Source organism: Python bivittatus, unplaced genomic scaffold (genome assembly GCF_059951505.1).
Source record: "Python bivittatus isolate LINGU-HERP-01145 unplaced genomic scaffold, Pbiv_v1 ctg000640_np1212, whole genome shotgun sequence".
NCBI lineage: Eukaryota > Metazoa > Chordata > Lepidosauria > Squamata > Pythonidae > Python > Python bivittatus.
In genome coordinates this window covers 195,843-214,154 of record NW_028277090.1, presented here as the reverse complement: position 1 = coordinate 214,154, position 18,312 = coordinate 195,843, and the positions used below count along the sequence as shown (strand labels likewise).

Below are 18,312 nucleotides of genomic sequence, written 5' to 3'. Positions count from 1 at the left end.
TACTTCTGGGGGAAGGAATATAAGAAAAACTATTTCAGAATTCAAAGGAAAGTGGGTGAACAGATTTTTTTCTTTTAATGGTGAGTTCGGTCCAACAAAGCTTTCCCCTTCTCACTACAAAAGGACTTACTAATTGATCATGTGCCATCAAGTCAGTGTTGACTCCTAGCAACCACATAGATTTCCTCCATGAAGATCTGTCCCTAACTTGGTCCTTCAGGTCTTCCAATAGTGTGCTCCTCATCCACCTGCTGGTCATCCTCTTCTTCTCTTTCCTTCTGACTTTCCCAGCATCAGAGCCTTCTCCAGAGAGTTGGGTCTTGGCACAATGTGTCTGAAGTAGGATAAATTGAGCCTGGTCATTGGTGCCTCAAGTGAGAACTCTGGGTTGATTTGTTCGATGATCCATTGGTTTGTTTTCTCGGCTGTCCACGGTCTTCTCAGGAGTCTTCTCCAACACCAAAGTTCAAAACTGTCAATACTCTTTCTCTCCTCCTTCTTCAAAGTCCAACTTTCGCTTTCATAGAGTATCGCAGGGAGAACCACTGCCTGTAGGATTCTCGTTTGTAGGTATTGACACATCCCAGAATATCTTTTCCAAGAAACTATCCACCACTTCAACATCTTCATTGTTAATTCTAAGGGTGGTTGCTGTACCTGTTGTCATTATGATCTTTATTCTTAGTCCTAGTCCTAGTATTTCATTGCGCTCCTTGACTTTTATTACTAGAGTTTGGGAATGGCTTGTAGTTTTGGCAATCAGAGTAGTGTCATCAGCATAACACAGGTTATTGACATTTCTTCCTTCAGTTTTAAAACTAAATTTTTCTTCTTCCAATCCAGGCTCCTTCAATATATATGAATTATACAGGTTGAATAAATAAGGAAAAAAAACAGAGTCTTGCCTCACTCCTTTACTGACCTGGAACCAGTCTGTTTCACCATGTTCTATCGGTACTACAGCTTCTTGTTCTATTTATAAGTTTCACATGAAGACAATGAGATGTCTAACCACATTCCACAGCTTGACATGCTCAGAGGCTTTTCTATAGTCCATGAAGCACATATTGACCTCATTTGGATATTCTTTGGCTTACTCAATTATCCAGCATGCAAGAGCAATAATGTCTCATGTTCCGTGGCCTTTCTAAAAACAGCTACTGAAATACAGTCATCTATAACCTATAGCTTCTGTCTAATAATATACATATGTATCCACACAGAGAGACAGATCTATCTATCTCATATGTATAGATACTATATATTTATATGTGCTCCGAAATCACGTTATGTGATTTAGTTTTTGTATTTAAAAAAGACACCGAGCCTGCTTGCACTTACATTGGAGGGCACCCCTGATGCTCTCTAGGTTGCATCTGGCCCTTAAAATGGGTGTGGGGCCCAAGAACTCTTCCCCAAGTGCATTTATTTTCAATATTTGCACACTGCCAATTAAAGTTGCTCTAGCCACTTTACAAGCCTATTATTAAACATCATAAAATCCATAAAACCACACGAAGAGCAACCAAGTTCTCATCAAACTGCAATTCTGAGTGTGATAACAGAGGGCAATGATTAAACAGTAATCATATTAACCATATTGAACTGATTGCATTTCACGCTAACTTCATGTAAATGGAATCAAATGCATTGTTTGTCCCGGTCAAACCCATTTCTTTCTCCTGGGCTTCTCTGCTGTTCGGACTGTAGACTGACTACCATTCAGAAGCTCAAAGGGGTCTGGAGAAAGTTGCAGAACACTACCCCAAGCCAGTGTTTCTCAACCTTGGCAACTTTAAGATGGGTGGACTTCAACTCCCAGAATTCCCCAACCAACTTTAAGATAGGTGGACTTCAAGTCCCAGAATTCCCCAGCCAACTTTTAAGATGTGTGGACCAACTTCCAGAATTCCCCAGCCAATTTAAGATGTGTGGACCAACTCCCAGAGTTCCCCAGCCAACTTTTAGATGTGCAGACTCCAGCTCCCAAAATTCCCCAGGCAACTAAGATGTGTGGTCTTCAACTCCCAGAATTCCCCAGTCAGCTTTAAGATGTGTGGACTTCAGCTCTCAGCTGGCTGGGGAATTCTGGGAGCTGAAGTCCACACATTTTAAAGTTGCCAAGGTTGAGGAACCCTGCCCTAAACCAACCCTCAAGTTCCCAGAGCTGGTATCTGCATCACCCTCCCCTAAAACCTTCTGCTCAATGGAAATCCCTGGCGAGCAAAATCACGCAGGGAACGGCAGCCTTTGATGTTTCTTCCTGAACGCAAGCATCTTTCCTGCAGAGAGAGACTTGTCCTCCAAACCCTCCTGCAAAGGGAATTGTTTCCCCAGAGTAAACACAACCCACCCCCGGAAAGCGATCTGGTTCCAGCAAATTGTGCCTGTGCGAACGGAGGCTGTTTGCTCAGCTCCGACCAAAAGCAGCAGCTGTGTTGAAGGGAGCTACTTTTAGCCTGGCACACAGCAGAGAGGAGCTGAATGACTAAACACGCTCCCTGGCTCTCCAGCCCACGTGAGCCCCTCCAGCATGGGGGGGGGGGGGTTGCTCAAGCTGTGCTTTGGCTCCCGAAGCGGCTTGCTTGCTGTGCTACGCCCAAAGTTGAAAAGAGGTAGAGAAGGAGAAGCAGGAGACCCCTGAACCCGACCCAAAGGTCCTCTCAGCTCTCATGAATTCAAGCTCCAAAGAATGATTTCCAGGACAACATCTTGGTTCTGTTAAGATCCCATCTCCGGTCGTTTAGGAATTAAAGCTTGGCTTTTACAGCCCCAAGAACCGTCGCCCTGCAATGTTCTAAAACGCTTCGGGTCCATCCGATTACATTTCCCATCTGTTCCACCAACCCGTGCCGAAAGTTACAGAAAGAATTCTGTCCCAGGAGGAAAAGATTCCTTGAGGGGAGGCAGGAGAATCTTTCCCTAAGAATCCCCAACGTGCACATTCCAATAGAAAAGCAGCAAAATAATATAGGAGCGAGAATATTGATCTCTGTCTTCTAAATATTTCTTGCGTCCTTTCTAAGAACGCCCCCGAAAGATCATTTTTGGGCTCCGATTTGCAACTTTCATCCAGGTATTCCAGATCGAAGATCGGGGCCACGGAGCTATGCCAAAATTAAAAGTATATCATGGTTTAGCACCCTGTATGTTCAACCCGTACAAAGCCGCACACTTGGATTCCACCCACATGCCAGAAAATCAATATGCTCAGCTGGATTCTAGGGATGGCTGAACTGAAACCAATCAGTCAAGCTGTCAAATAAACGCCCCCACTTTTTAATGATCTTGGGTGCTGTTGGAGAAAATATGCACCTGATTAGCCCAAGTTGCTAGCAGGCTTTCCTTTTCAAGAGTTTTCACTTTCCCGCGGGGGATATGGGACACGGACTACGGCCATAACATCGTTCGCATGATCCCCGATCGACTAGGACCATCTCAACAAATCGTTGCAAGGAGAAGAACTTGCAAAAATTATAGCATCCCAAAAGACCAGAGTGGGAAGGAAAGAATGAACACCGAAACGAGCAAAATTTCTTTTTTAAGGAAATACGCTTAAGTAAAGCGGCTTAGGCTGGAGGACGTTCAAGGATGCTGTGATTCTGGCACATTCCGTCTCCGCAAAAGTCCAGCTTGGTGTTCTGTCAAAAGCAGAAGTCTTTGCATTACTCAAAGTTCACCGAGAAAAGCAGAGATTCTGCGGTGCTCGCTCTCCTCCCTGGGAAAACGAGCCTGCTAAAAACTGAAATGTGACTTTGTGCTCAGTAAATAATGTGGGAGCGGGGGAAGGGGGAAGAAGATGACAATGCTCCAGTAGAGTCATTATTTTATTGTTCTACTGATGCCTCTTGTCATCCTGCTAATTACCGAAGACATATTATCTGCACTTCGTTGAATTGTCAGCTTTCTTTGAAAAACTCCACTCAGATGGCGCCTTGTTAATCAGCAGCCTTCACCGTCTGGAGCAGGCTTGGGGTACAGTGCGCTCCCGAGCATCGCAAGCATCTACAGGGGTTCAAAGAGCGACATGCACGTCCCACTTGAGATGACACCATTTGCGTCAGAAGTCCTGACACGATGATGTCAGCAGGCAGCTGTTGCCATTTTGACTGCCTGGTGCTTGCTCTGGATGTCGGGGCCAAGAACCCCCAACGTTTCCAATCACCCTGCACTGTTGGATGGCCAAATCTCTGTTCTGCCTCCCCCCCTCACCCCAAAGGATGAAGGAGATGTTTCAAATAACACTGGCAAAAATAGCATTTCATCAGCCATGGGGAAGGAGTTGCCAGTGGAGAAGATGATTTAGCAATGGAGATTCCTTCATTAGAAGTTTCCAAGCACAGCCTAGAAGGCACCTAATGGGGATCCTGAATTAGTCAGTTCCTCCACAGGTGGGGTTGTCTGGATGACCTTCAAGGTCCCATTCAATACGATTCCATGGTTGAATTCCTACACGGGGCTAAGCTATGATCTGTTTAAGCACAAACAGAAGAGAATATGTGTAGCTCAGGGTTGAACTGTGGAGTCCCTGGAGTTCTCTGAGCTTGGCTGTTTTCTTGCAAACGTTTCATTACCCGGCTAGGGTTAGCACTGAAGATGTTCCCTAGCTGGGTAATGAAATGTTTGCAAGAAAACAGCCAAGCTCAGAGAACTCCAGGGACTCCACTGTTTAAGCACAGTTTGTTGAATAAAGCTCCAGCAGCTTTCGTGCAACATACTTAGTCCAACAAGCCACATTGTGGCTGAGCACGAGATAGGAAGGCCGGCTACAGATGGTTAATATGCAGAAACGGCAATAAGATGGTGCCTGCTGATTTTCTGTCCCCATGACCCTGGATGTAACTGGGGCACACATGGAAGAGGAAGTCCTGACTCCCCTCTACAGGCTGAGGGTCTCACAATCGTCCTTAATTCAGAGTACAGATATTAGTATGAATTGTCTGAATTCCTTGCCAAGGTAATGGGTGTAGGGGAACAGCAGAAAAGCTCCCCCCTCCAAATCTGGCCAGGCTGAGCCCCTGGGAGATTCCTTTTAGACTTGGGTGCTGTTGGTCTTCCAAACGATTCAAAAAGTTTTCCTGAAACAGAGATGCTGGCAAATCTGAATTTGGAGGGGCCCCTTCTCTGCTGCCGTGTTGAACTCATGCCTGGCTGACCTCTTTCTCAAGCTTTTGATGAACTATCGCTTCAGCAGAAGCTACCTTCAGAGTTCGTCTTAACCAAGTGGGGAAAGCAAGGAGGCCGTCAATAAATAGGCTCCGAGAAATAATCCGTGTGTGTGTGTGTGTAGGGAGAGACCGCACGTGTGTAAATGTGGTAGTGGTGGTGCTGAATTCCTAACAAATGGGCTGGGCAAAAAGAACTAATCAAATTAACGGGGCACGAAGACTCTGCAGCCATTCGCTCGCTTCCTACTGAAATCACTCTGAACTTTCCAAAGATAAGATAAAGCCATCTGATCCTGGAAGAGCCAATGAAGGCAACTGAACTTCTGGCCTTCCGTACTGAAACGTGGCAAGCTTTTTCTGAAGTGCAAATGCGTCAGCGTCCCCTTTCCTGCTAGGAACACCATGACTGCTACTTTTGTTTGACGTCCTCCCAGCAAGTTTTAACTTAAAGGTTGAGTCAGGCAGCTGAAGGCAAAGAAGAGTGTGTCCGGAGTCACAAAAGCCACGTTTTATGAAGCAGCAACCTGTCAGGGCGGTTGTTGAGCCTTTCGCTTCTCTGCCCCCAGGGGCAGCACAGGCCATGGTTCCCAAGCGGATAAAAAGAGAGGGAAATGCCAGGACAAGTTTCTAGTCCTCATGGCAGTAAAGGGAGAAGAAATGGAGCTTCTGCAACCGTGTGGCTCGACAGGTGAAAATACATTTGTAAAGCTCCAGGATTTTGTTCAACTTCGATTCTGCCACTGAAAAAGCCTAAGGAACCATTTCCATGGTTCCCTATCCCCATCAGTTGGAGATAATGGGAGTTGTAGTCCAATGTTGCTTGGAAGGCTGTGGCTTCCTCAGTCTGCTCTCAAATGTTGACTGAGTCACCGTTCTGTCCTTCTCTAGTACTTGAATGCCAGGCATACCTAGAGCTGGAACTGGATAAATAATTACTGTGCCAGAACAAGGGAAATTATATTCCACGTTTCATAGGAATGAAGGGGAACTATATACCCCAAAACAAAAGATATGTGGGGAGGAGGATTTAAAAGAAGACGACCCACAGGGATTATTTGCTCCCAAGACAGCAAGTCCAGCACATGCCTTCTTCTTCCCAGTTTGTGATTCCTTAATCATGAGGACTAGAACATTGCTCTTTAAATATGGGGGAGTGGATCAGTCCCAAGGCGCACATTAGGAGGAGGCTGGAAACCTGGAGAGTTGCTGCCCATCATGATTAGAGGCAGCACAGAGCTAGACAGAGGGATGTTCAGATGGAGGGAGGTAGGACCCCCCCCAAAAAAAGAGATACAAAGGACAAGTTTCTCCCCAGCCTCTTCTGCAACCTGCAACATCTTCCAAGCATGAATCAACACCCTGACGGCGCAAGACAAACATTTTGCGGTACCACCTTCCCCCAAGCTGGTTTAGGATGATGGGAGGCAGAGTTTAAGAGAGCTTTTGCCAAGGGAAAGCTGTTATATAGAAAGATGGATCCCCTTCTGCACGGAGCCAGCCTTGCCAGTTGCTATTCGCCCACGGTGAATAAGAATCGCTCGCAGGCGACCACGTGCGCACATTTTTGGAAACCCCAGCAAAGTGACCTTCTAGTTTGCAAGTTACGTATACGCCAGTCAAGCCAAGCCCAAACTGTAACCCCCAGAGCAACGTGGCTGCCTCTTTGTCGAAAATATTTTTAACTGGGGGTTTGTGGTTCTCCAAATCCCAAACTGAAGACAAGACCTGTTAGTGCACAAAGCAGGGATTTGACTCCCGGACTAACAAGCCCCCTCCTTAACAGGTTAAACGTAGTTCCAATTCCCAGGGCTGCGGTGCCTGAAAGACGACAGTGCGCCAGCCAGGCAAGTGCATAGAAATCATATGAACCTGGTGCTAATTATATCAAAACAAAATGTGCCTGTGTGCCCATGCTTCCAAAAAAAGGCTCCACCTGGTTCGGTACAAGCTGTCCACCTCTTCTGCGATACGCTTGTCTCTGGGGGACCCACGGGGAACCGAGCGCTTGGCTCCTATTAAGGCTGTTCTCCTAATGGAGCCACACAACTACCTAACATGTACGTCCACTTTGGCAAAAGGCCACGGCCATTTCAACCTCGGAAAAAAAAAACCACGTCGGCTTCCCAAAAGAGCCATCCATCCAGTTTCTGCACCGCTAAAGGACTTTTCGTCAAAGCCAGGCAGAAGATGCCATCAAGAGCTGGGGGTCTCCAACAGCGCCCCCTGCTGGCCAAGAGGAAAGGCGTGGATCTTTTGGCTCCCCGCCCACCACTGATATTTTGTAAGAGGTCAGGCCAAGGGTTTAACAAACCCAGCTCCCCCTGAGCTTGCTGAATTCTGGGAGTTGAAGTCCACCCATGTTAAAGCTGGCTACGGAATTTTGGGACTTGAAGTCCACCCATCTTAATTGCCTGGGGAATTCTGGAAGTTGGTCCACACGTCTTAAAAGTTGGCTGGGGAATTTTGGGAGTTGAAGTCCACCCATTTTAAAGTTGGCTGGGGAATATTAGGAGTTGAAGTCCACCCATCGTAAAGAGGCCAAGTTTGAGAAACAGAACTAGCCTTTAAGTAAAACCCAATAATGTGGGCTACAATCACAGAGTGGGATTGCAGGCAAGGCATTCTGCATATGCTCTAAATACCCCTCTTCCCATGGCGTTGCATTCCTCAAGAGCATATCTGTGGCCTGTTCCAGGCTCCCAATCAGCTGAAGGGCTCATAGGAGGTATGAGCAAAGTATCCAAATTCTTCTAGAGCAGTGTTTCTCAACCTTGGCTACTTTAAGGTGTGTGGACTTCAACTCCCAGAATTCCCCAGCCAGCCTGGCTGGCTGGGGAATTCTGGGAGTTGAAGTCCACACACCTTAAAGTTGCCAAGGTTGAGAAACACTGCTCTAGAGTTTAACCCAATAAAATGTTTTGCTTTGGGACAGGTGACAAAGAAAATACATCATTTTTTTTTTTAATGGCTAGTTCATACAACATAGAAGATATCTCTGCAGCTGGTTTGGAATTCCACATCCTGTTAGCATTGCTCAGCCTGGCTAATGACTAATGGGAATTATGGTCCCTTTAAGAGAGAATAAAAAGTGAACTATTTAGGAAAAAAATATCAAATAAGGAGAGCTGACATTTTGACTCTTGCAGGTCATTTAAAAAACACGGTCTTGAGGCTACGCGAGAAGCTTCAGGTGTATTTTCTTTTGGAAGTCTTTCTTTTTCTTCCTTACTTTATATTAGTCTGTATTCATTTTTATCTTCGCTTTTAAAACTTTTAATTTTTTACAGAGAGCGTGCAAGCGTGCTTCAGTTGTATTATTCATATTGTTTCGATCCTGCTTTTCATCTTCAAAAGATGCTTTGAACAGCTCTTCATAAAGCAATAAAACACCAAACCCAATTTAATAGTCCTTCTGGTCACCCTTCTCCCCCACCCCCAAACCACATGTCTTGGGTATTTGGTACCCAAGATGCTCTCTTCCTGAAAGGTTGCCAAGGAAAAGCTGAAAATATCAGGTCCCCAAATCCCACCACCAAAAGGCCCACCAGAATTGTGGGAAGAAAGCACATCTTGGCCCCTCTACCCATTTCACTCATACCGAAACAGATCAAAACCAGGCAAAACTTCGAGAATCGGTCCACGAAGCAAAGACAGTGGGAACATTTTGGGAAGGAAGGCAGAGAACCAAGGATGTAAAGCCCTCCCCACCCCGGTCAACCAAGCAGCACCATTCCAGCATTAATGCACCAACATGTAAGCAGCCTGTCACTTCACAATGAGGACTAGCAACTTAAGAAGAATCTCAGCAGATTCTTTACATGCCTGTAATAAAATATGGGCCAGCATCAAGTCTACGGAGCTTGTGAGCACCTGGTTGATCAGTAGACGCTGGGTCGGATCTTACTAGCTCCCTCCAAGAAAAAAAATGTCCCATCTTCACAGTCATCAACATTTCTCTTATCCCAGTACATCTTAGAGCAGGGTTCTTCAACCTCAGCAACTTTAAGATGGGTGGACTTCAACTCCCAGAATTCCCCAGCCAGCCAAGACTTCCTTTCGTCACTCTTTCCAAATTGATTGCCCAATTCATCCCACCTTCAGGCAGAAGCTGAAAAGGGCCAGTCCTGACATGCCAACATTTCTTTACAAAGCCGCCCTTCCAGATTCCCAACTCTAAGGTTTCCTTCTCCAATCTGGCTCCCCTCCAGATCTATGAACTTTTAACTTCCAGAATTCTCAGCAATAGCCAACCTGGCGTGTGTGTGTGTGTGTGGGGGGGATTCTAGGCACAAGGCCACACATCTGGAGAGCCCCCCTGGATGGGAGACGGCTGCCGTGAGGAAAGGAGGAGTGGGGTGCATGAGAAAGGAGGTTGGAAGAGTTTGCGGTTCAGCATTTTCTCTGCCTGTTGCATGAACTGAGATCCTGAGAATCCTTGTGAACCGCAAATCTCTGGTGTTTTGCATCTGGGGCATCAGGTAAACCTTGATCAAGGCCCTGTGCTTCACCCCATCTCCAGACTAGAATCTAACCCAGTGTTTCTCAAACTTGACAACTTTAAGACATGTGGACTTCAACTTCCAGAATTCTGGGAGTTGAAGTCCACATGTCTTAAAGTTGTCAGTTTTTGAGAAACATGGATCTAACCTGTAAGTAACAGGTTAGAGGGCAGTTTTTTTTTAAAAAAAAGACACACACCCCTTCCTCCATGGAGCTGGAAGCAAGTTGGTCATCTTTGTGAAGCCCAAATGTCGCCAAAAAGGAAAAGGTTGTGGGGTATACCTTGGGGGTGCTTGTGCAACATTTGCAAAGGTTAAACCCACTAGCCCCGACAAAGCTTCAGCATTGCACATGGGGGTCGCCACCAGTGACAGGGAACTGGCGGCCTCTCCTCGTCCCACAGCATACCTTTAATTTCCACCCCTCCCCAGACCGGCGCACGAGGAAGTTTCCACAATGTTGCACACCTCCATGGCATTGAAGGCTTTCACACAAGAAGGCAGCAAGCTGAATGACCGAGACTTTTGACGCTGTGCAGAGAGATGCCACAAAGCTGTGCCCCCCTGTCCACTCCCCCACCAGCCAGAAATCTTGGTTGACAGTCCCCTTTGCAAATCTGGCTGTCTTGGCCCAACCTTCCAAGCGTGACCCCCACCAGAAGGAGTGCCTTGCACACACCTGTGCAACTGCATGAAAAGTTAACAGCTCAGGGCAGTGACTGCAACTCCTTGCAGGTTGCCAGCTAAATCAGATCGGGTTCAGATGGCCAACTCCGATCCCTGGGTGACTCTGATTCAAACTGTCCATCCCATTCGGAGTTCCGGATGAATTCTACCTGGATTGCCAAATCAAGTCAATTTGATTTGGGGGCTGGGGAGTGGGGGAGCCACTGGGCCCTCAGCAAAAGGCCATCCCATTGCCAATCAAACCTGAAGCAACCAATTTGGTCTGACCATCGGATAGAAATTGACCCTCTGATCTGGACTATTGACTCAGTTCAGAAAAATGATCAGGTTTCCTTGGAGTCAAGACTCTGAATTGAATATTTTCATGTGGGCCTCTGCTCAACTGGGCAAGAACTGCCCCAGTGTCAGTGGAGTCTCTTTAAGGCTAGTTGGCAATAATGCTAGGTGGAGTTGAATACAGGATCTTGAAAACTACAAAGGGGATTTCCCAAGCAGAGAAATTAAGGTGGAATCTCCTTGAATGATTTGAAATGCCTCTTCCCAGATTCCCTGCCACCTGGCTGAGTTGCACTTTATGAAATAAGCTGCTTCTGTCCAGCCTTTTTCTCTCCTTCCTCCAGCCTCCCCACAATCTCTCACCCCATAGCTCTAGTGACGTTCTGATGCCAACTTCTTGCACCACCTTTAGAGAGAGGAATAAAGTTGGCTTCCAGTGAGGATCAAAGCAAAACAGTGATTCATCTCCAACTTTACACTTTGTGGTCACTCCTATAGCAAACACATGGGTTGAGGAGGGGGAGAGATGTAGGAGTGGAGGGGAGACAGTGTAAACTTGGTTCCAGCCTGTATATGCAAAACCTTCCTGTGACACACTTCATTAGAGAGTCAATGGTGTCAATCAGTGTTTTTTAAACTTGGCCACTTTAAGATGTGTGGACTTCAACTCCCAGAATTCCCTAGCCAGCCAAGTTTGAAAAACACTGGTGTAAATGATGGAGGTGGTAGACTAGGGGAGGAGACACTTAGGTTCTAGTTCCCTAAAAGTACTCTGGGGTGCTTTGGGCCAGTTCCCCCATCTCAACCTCAAAGTCAGAGGGGTACAGAGATGAAGATGCTGGACTAGGAATGGGGAGACCCAGGTTCTGGTCCTCTCTCAACCCTAAAAACTCCCTGGGGGACTTTTGGCCCCCCTCTCTCTCTCTCCAACTCAACTCCCAAGGAGTTATGGGGAAAATGGGACAAGGAAACACCTTGTACATTGCCTTGAGCTCCTGCATTCAAAGTGGGTTAGAAATCTCATGAATAATGAAATCATCATGGCACACAGAAAACAAGTTCTCTTGCAAATGGAAGAGGGTTTGCTTTCAAAATGTCTTGAGATGCTGCTGTGGAGTCCTTGGGGTTCTATGAGCTTGGTTGTTTTCTTGCAAACATTTCATTACCTGGGTAGGTAACATCTTCAGTGTTAGCAAAAGGCCCTTTTGAAGGTAACGAAACATCTGCAAGAAAACCACCAACTCAGAGAACCCCAAGGACTCCACAGTTCAACCCTGAGCTACAGAACTTCTCTTCTATTGAGATGACACTTTTGAAGGAAGTCTCCTTGGGAGAGTAGGGCAGTGGCAGGGTGACCACAGAATCAGCACGTGAATGTCTTGTTTTTCATTACACAATCCTGTCTCCAGCACTCCCCAGCTTCCCAGGTTTCCATTCAATCCCAAGGGAAGATCGCAGGAAGCTACTCTCCAACTCCACCAGGGATTTTTCAGCAACATTGCTCCTGTCCTCATGGTTGAGTGAGGTTCTTCAGAAGTTGTTGGAGAATGGCTCTTCCTTTAGGAAATGTCTGCGAAATGAATCTCTCTCATTTCCCCCTCTGTAGGTTTGGTGGAGGGCTTCAAAAGGTAATTCGCTCCCAGCTTTAATTTGGAGCCCCCCCCTTTTTTTGCTGGCTTCCAGACCATTAGCTCCTACCCCCACTGGGAACCTGATTCCTGACTTCTGCTTCTTTAAATCTCCCACGGCAAAGAGACATTGGGAACATCCTTGGGACAGAATGGGCTTATTGCCACCGATGTCCACAGCATTCAGGCCCTTGATTTTCCCTGCAAAAAGCATGCCACGCTTTCAACACTTCATTTCCTGCACGGGGGGTGTTGCCAATGGAGAAAGAGCAGCATAAATATGTTGGGTGAGGACATATTGATCAGCCAGTTTCATTTCTTTGCTTCCTTCCCTTCCTTGTCTTAGTAAAGATCCTCCTCCAAAGAATTCTTGAGGTTTCGAATGACCCAAACATTGGAAAGCCCTGAGATTAATTTCTTGGACTGCATCTACCCCCACTAACAGAAAGCAAGCTGCAGCTTACACTGGGGAGAAAGAGGATCAGGCAGAGAGCTGGTTTTCCAATGCTTAACTGGAAAGGTTGCAATGCCTCTTCTCCATGTTCGGTAAGAAGGTGGGGGCACCAACAGTCCACGGGTGAAATAAGCAGGTTTATTACAGTTCTATCCCAGAGGGACACGTCCTAAGTGTCCTTCATGAGCCCTACCTCTCAGACCCTTTCGTTTCTGCCTAAAACTGAACATAATTCCTTTTACAGGCATGATTCTCATAGTCTCTTGAGCAAGATTTATTAAAAAGAAAGGGATGGGCTTGCAGTAATTCTAGCAACTGAACTATTTCCCATCTACAATCAATTTCCCCCTAAAGTGAATTAGGGCAAAATACATTTCTGGCTTCCTGTGAACCAGCCAAATGGTGGGTCTCTTTAATGATAACAGAGGAACTTGCAGGGACAGTGTCACCAGGCAGGGAAATAAAGGCAACATCTGGAACTTAGCAGAATGGGAAGCAATATCCCAGAGTGGATTTCTGGACTTGGAAACTAAACAGATTCAGGCCTGGTCTTGATCACAATCCAGATTGTTAACCTTTGGATTAGGATCACTAGGAAATTACAGAGCTGTAGCCTTGACTGAGAAGTCCCAAAACATCCCAGATGGTGACAATGACACGTTATGCCAATATTGTGAGTAATAAAGCAACATGGATAAGTGCAGTTCAATTCAAGAGACTTTATCTTCATGTAGCACCCAGGGATTTACTAACAAAACCTATGCAGGAGTGTAGATTGACTTTATTCAGCCTTCTCCAAGGGATATCTGGCCTATCAAAGCCCTTAGGAGATGCTGGAGGTCTTGGCTATCAATAGCCCCCTTTAGCCTGGCCCACACCCCATGAATCTCCAAGCCAAGCCCTGTCATCTATATACTTCAGTGGGGTTCACCACTTGAGAGTCACCAACTTGGGAAGAGAATCCGGTTGGTTGAAAGAGCACATATTTGGAGCAGATGATCCTTGAAACCAATTCTTGCCATCTCCAGGAGGAGCTGGGAAAGCCTTGATGCTGTCCATTGGCACTGACAAGTCTGGCCACCTGAAGTTCTCACCATGCATAGGATCAGTATGGTGTCAGCCAGAACTATAATTCAGAGAGCCCTTTTCGCTGGCCATGCCAGCTGCAGCCAAGGGTGTGGAAGTTCAACAGCTCTAGAAGGCATCAGCTTTCCTACTTCCTGCCTTAACCTTTTCCAGCTTTATACACGCTGCCAATAACTTTATTGTTCCAGGCATGAAGGATATTACGTTGCCCCACTATTGATGGAAGAACCATTTGGAAAGGGTTCAAAGCCAGAAAGGGGCTTCTTGAGAAAGAATCTTGCCACCCTGCCTTGCTACCTTCACCAATTATCAGCCGGAAGCGCTCCTGGCATCAACGAAATGGCAAAAGGGCTGCCTCTGTTGCAAGTTGGGAACTTTCTCCCCAAACCAGCCTTGTTTTGTTGGTTGGCTGACTAGATTGAAATGGAAAACATTTCTGGGAGGGAGAAGAGCCTCTTTTAACGGGTTATCCAGACTCTCTTGCTAAGAGTGCTACATTTTAACAAGGGACTCATCAAATAAGCAGAGGGTTTCTGTTTCAGCTCAGTGGGGTGTGTGTCTCCTCTCCTAGAGTGATAGACAGATGAAAAAAACCCTCAGCTCATTTACTAGCCTAGCTATCTGTAATTGCTACTGGAGAAGTCCCATTACCCTGTGCCCGTGGGTGATCTTCCATCATGCTGCAGATTCTTCTCTGTCCCATCCATCTCCAGTTCATTATGCAGCTTACGCTGACCACTAGCCTGATTCTGCTGTACCCCTTTCACATTTGACCCCTTTTCTGCCTGCACTTAACATCTGGGGAGGAATGAGCACAACAGGTCATGGGCAAGGAAGAGAAGTGGATGACGCCCACACCAGTCAATTCTGAACATCTCCCTTTCCAGGTTTCAGGGGCAAGGGTGGGGGGTGGGTGTCTTAACTAGATTATACTCTCATTTTAGGCCTTATATTGTTGGACTTCCGTCCTCTAAATCAGTGTTTCTCAACCTCAACAACTTTAAGAGGTGTGGACTTTGCCTCCCAGAATTCCCCAGCTAGCACGTTGGCTGGGAAATTCTGGGAGTTGAAGTCCACTCCTCTTAAAGTTGCTGAAGCTGAGAAACATTTCTCTAAAAGCCAATGGTCAAAGAGGACATTAAGAGAAGCAGAGGTTGAGGTGGCTCCAGGAAGCCCTGAAAGTTTTAGTCACTGGCCCCTGGCTGAGAAACTGGGGAGGCTCCCCATTCCAACCCCTTTCCTTCCTTCTTCTACAGCCTCCAGTCTCTAAAGTGGAGTCCACCCCAAACCCTTAACCCCAGCTCTTCCAGCCCACAGCTATCCAACAAACTGGTGAGAAAGGTCCCAGCCAGATGAAGACAAAACTCCAGGGCTGTTCAGTTAAATGGAATAAACGCCTCTCCCTCCCTTCCCCACAGCTTCAGTAGCTCAGACCTCCCCATGGCCCTTTACCTCTTCAGTGGTGAGCGGCATACAGATCCGATACTCTTTCACCAGCATTGCTGCTCTTGGGTTCTGGATGCTCAATGTTCCCCTTGCAGAGAAACACTCTTCAGATGGAAACGGGGACTCGACACCAACCCAGTGGCCCCTGGAGGTTCCTCAGGGAAAGCATCATCCTGTGGGAGAACAAGAATTCCCAACCAGAGGTTGGGGCAGAGGGTGAGATTTTAGAGCAACTCAAGGAGCAGCTCTGGGTGCACATCTGGCAAGCTAAAATCAGGCACTTGGTTCCCGAGCAGCTTTCTCCCCCTCTTGCTCCAAGAACGGCTGGGCTCGTGACTTCATCACCGGTTGCCAGGGCAGCCGTTGTGAGGTCACCAGCCTCCTCACGTGTCAACCCAAGGGAGGAACAGCAGCTGGACCAAGGAGGCACAGAGAAGCCTGTCCCAACCTTTGCCCTTTCTCCGTGGCAGGAGAGCAGAGTCTCTTCCAGACTTTTTCGCCCCCTGGCCCCGCTCTCTAAAGATTCTTCTGGAGGAAAGAGTTTGGAAGATTCACTCAATCACCACATGGCTCCAAAAACTCAACAGCAAAGGGCAAGGGCGTTAATGAAGAGAAAAAAGAAATCAGAAATGAAAAGCACTGGATGCTTGGCGGTCTAAAACCGCAGGCTTAGTGCACCGTTCCAAGTTGCAAGCTGAGACTTACTAGATCTCCGGAGAGCTGCAGGAAAACGCTGATGTCCCCAAGTCACTTCCCAGGGCCAGGCTATTTTGTCAATGTAGGAAAGTGAGCAAGCAAGTGTGCTTCTGCGTGGATACAGACCATCCCTACCAATATGAGACTGGGAATCTTCTGGAACAGAGAGTACCTTTGAAGTAAGCTTGAATTCTGCTGCCTGTTCCCATACTAAATTAAGACACCCCCAGGTGTGATGATTCACTTAGTAGAATTATATTTCCAAGATTCTTTTCTTTTTTAAAAAAGGGGAAGCTGGCTGGTTACAAAGCACAAAATCCATCTTCAGCATCATCTTTCACCCTGGGATATAAAACAGCAGAAAGTGGTTGAAACCCAGAACGTTGTTTGGGAGGGTCTAGAGAAGATAAAGACAAGCTGGGGTGGGAGAAAGCAACTTGGAGGTTTAGAAGGGGTGGGAGGAGCAACCTCCTGAATTTTTCTTCTGGGAAATGAGCTTTTTTGCACCTGGGCATGCTCACCGTGGCCACCCCTTTTAGAGAGTGCTTGTGACATGTTCTCAAAATCCCTAATGGGACGATTGGCCCATGCAGTGATGGGGCTCAGGTTCCAGGACGAGGTTGCAGAATTGGTACCCATGAAAGATCAAAAGCAGTTCTGAGGAACTGAGATGGGAGTGTCCTGGCACTTCTTCTCCTTCCAAGCCAATGACACCATGATGATGTTCCCTGGTGGCTAGCTCTCATTTAGCCAACTGATGCCAACTTTCCATGAATTGCTTTATCTGGAAGACCCCTGACTAAGCAGTCAGCCAGCCCAGCCCTCCAGCAGGTATTGCAGAGATAACCTTGGACAAACAATGCAATGGCAATTAGCAAAACCTGATCTGAGCCCAGGACAGGGGGAAAAAAACATTAGAAAGAAACAGATTAGTTCCACCTTAACTTCCTTGAGTCGAAGAGGGAGGGAGAATGCTCCCAGGCTTTCAAGATTCTGTTCCTCCAGCCTCTATCAGCAAAGCAGAGCTCCAGGATTATTCATGCAGTCTATTTCCTGGCCTGGCCTACCTCAAAGGTCTGACAGGTATTACGTACATGTTGCTCAGCTCATCCATTGAACAAACAGCACGGACTGCGCCAACCAGCTTCTACGGGTGGAAAACAGATCCTGCTGTGTGCATTTCCAAAACTAAAATGCCTCAGTGGACGTTGTCTAGACTCAAATCAGAATCAGTTATCATCACCCCAATGGGTTCAGAATTTGGACCCTGGTAAAATATTGGACCAACTCAGAAAGTCCTTTGTTCCAGTTCTGGACATTGCAACCAAGCACAACCAACTTCCCACTGCCCTCCCTTACCGTATTTCAACCCCATTCAGAACATATCAAAGTGTTACCCACTGAAAGCAAGCAAGCACACAGGGAGGGAGGAAGGAAGGAAGGAAGGAAGGAAGGAAGGAAGGAAGGAAGGAAGGAAGGAAGGAAGGAAGGAAGGAAGGAAGGAAGGGGGAAGGGGAAGGGGAAGGGGAAGGGGAAGGGGAAGGGAGGGGAAGGGGAAGGGAGGAAAACAAACACAGGGAGGGAGGGATGACCCAAGGAACTGATGCTGGATCTCCAAAGATGTAATTTGATCCCAAGGAGCTACATGCAAAGGAACAGGGGCCAAACTGTTCTTTGGTCTGATCCAGTAGAATCCCATTCCAGTTTCCTCCCAAACATGCATTAAACCAGTGTTTCTCAAATGTGGCCACTTTTCCCTGGCTGGGGAATTCTGGGAGTTGAAGCCCGCCCATCTTAAAGTGGCCACGTTTGAGAAACCTTGCATTAAACCCTCCTGAAAGCTGGCATACGTTCACATTAGCCCTGTACCACTGAGCTTCGCTCACATGGGCGCAGGCAGGCTTCCCTCCAAAGCAGCTTGTGGGGTAGAGCCCTGCTCCTCCACCCATTCTCTCTCCATGCACCCGCTTCTCCCTCCAAGAAGCACAGGGCAGCCCAAACGGTTCTCGTGCCTCCTGCCAGTACCATTTTCCGACCGGGGAGATAGCTGAGGCTGAGCACACCTGGCCCAAGGTGACCTGCTGGATTTTGTAGCCAAGCGACAATCTCGCTCGGACTCTCCGGTGTCAGATCAGCCTCAGAGCGCAGAGCACACGACCTCTCCGCCAGTTATTATCAATGACACCCACAGCTTTCGTGCCATCTTGTCATAATCAAAACTTTTCATCATTTACACCGACCAGCCATCGAGGCATCTGGTCAACCTCTTCTCAGACGTTCTTGTGGGAACCAACCTTGTTAAAGACACCTGGTTGGCATAACATACCAGATACTTAAGCATGCACCATTTTTGCAAATAACAGCCATAAAGG

The 18,312-nt window shown here is 47.1% G+C and overlaps 1 protein-coding gene across 6 annotated transcripts in view; it reads right to left on the bottom strand.

Annotated features, from left to right (window-relative positions):
• The window catches only part of LOC103062246 (cytoplasmic phosphatidylinositol transfer protein 1-like), a 57,518-nt gene that overhangs the window by 32,419 nt on the left and 6,787 nt on the right, over positions 1-18,312 (bottom strand). For 5 of the 6 annotated variants that reach the window (XM_088151025.1, XM_088151024.1, XM_088151022.1 and 2 more), the window contains exon 2: positions 15,251-15,417. In XM_088151025.1, coding sequence (XP_088007151.1) covers positions 15,251-15,298 — 48 coding nt within the window. In that variant the 5' untranslated portion in view covers positions 15,299-15,417. Of the gene's footprint in view, positions 1-15,250; positions 15,418-15,949; positions 17,346-18,312 lie in introns of those variants that run through there. The other variant, XM_007440490.4, reaches the window with a different exon arrangement.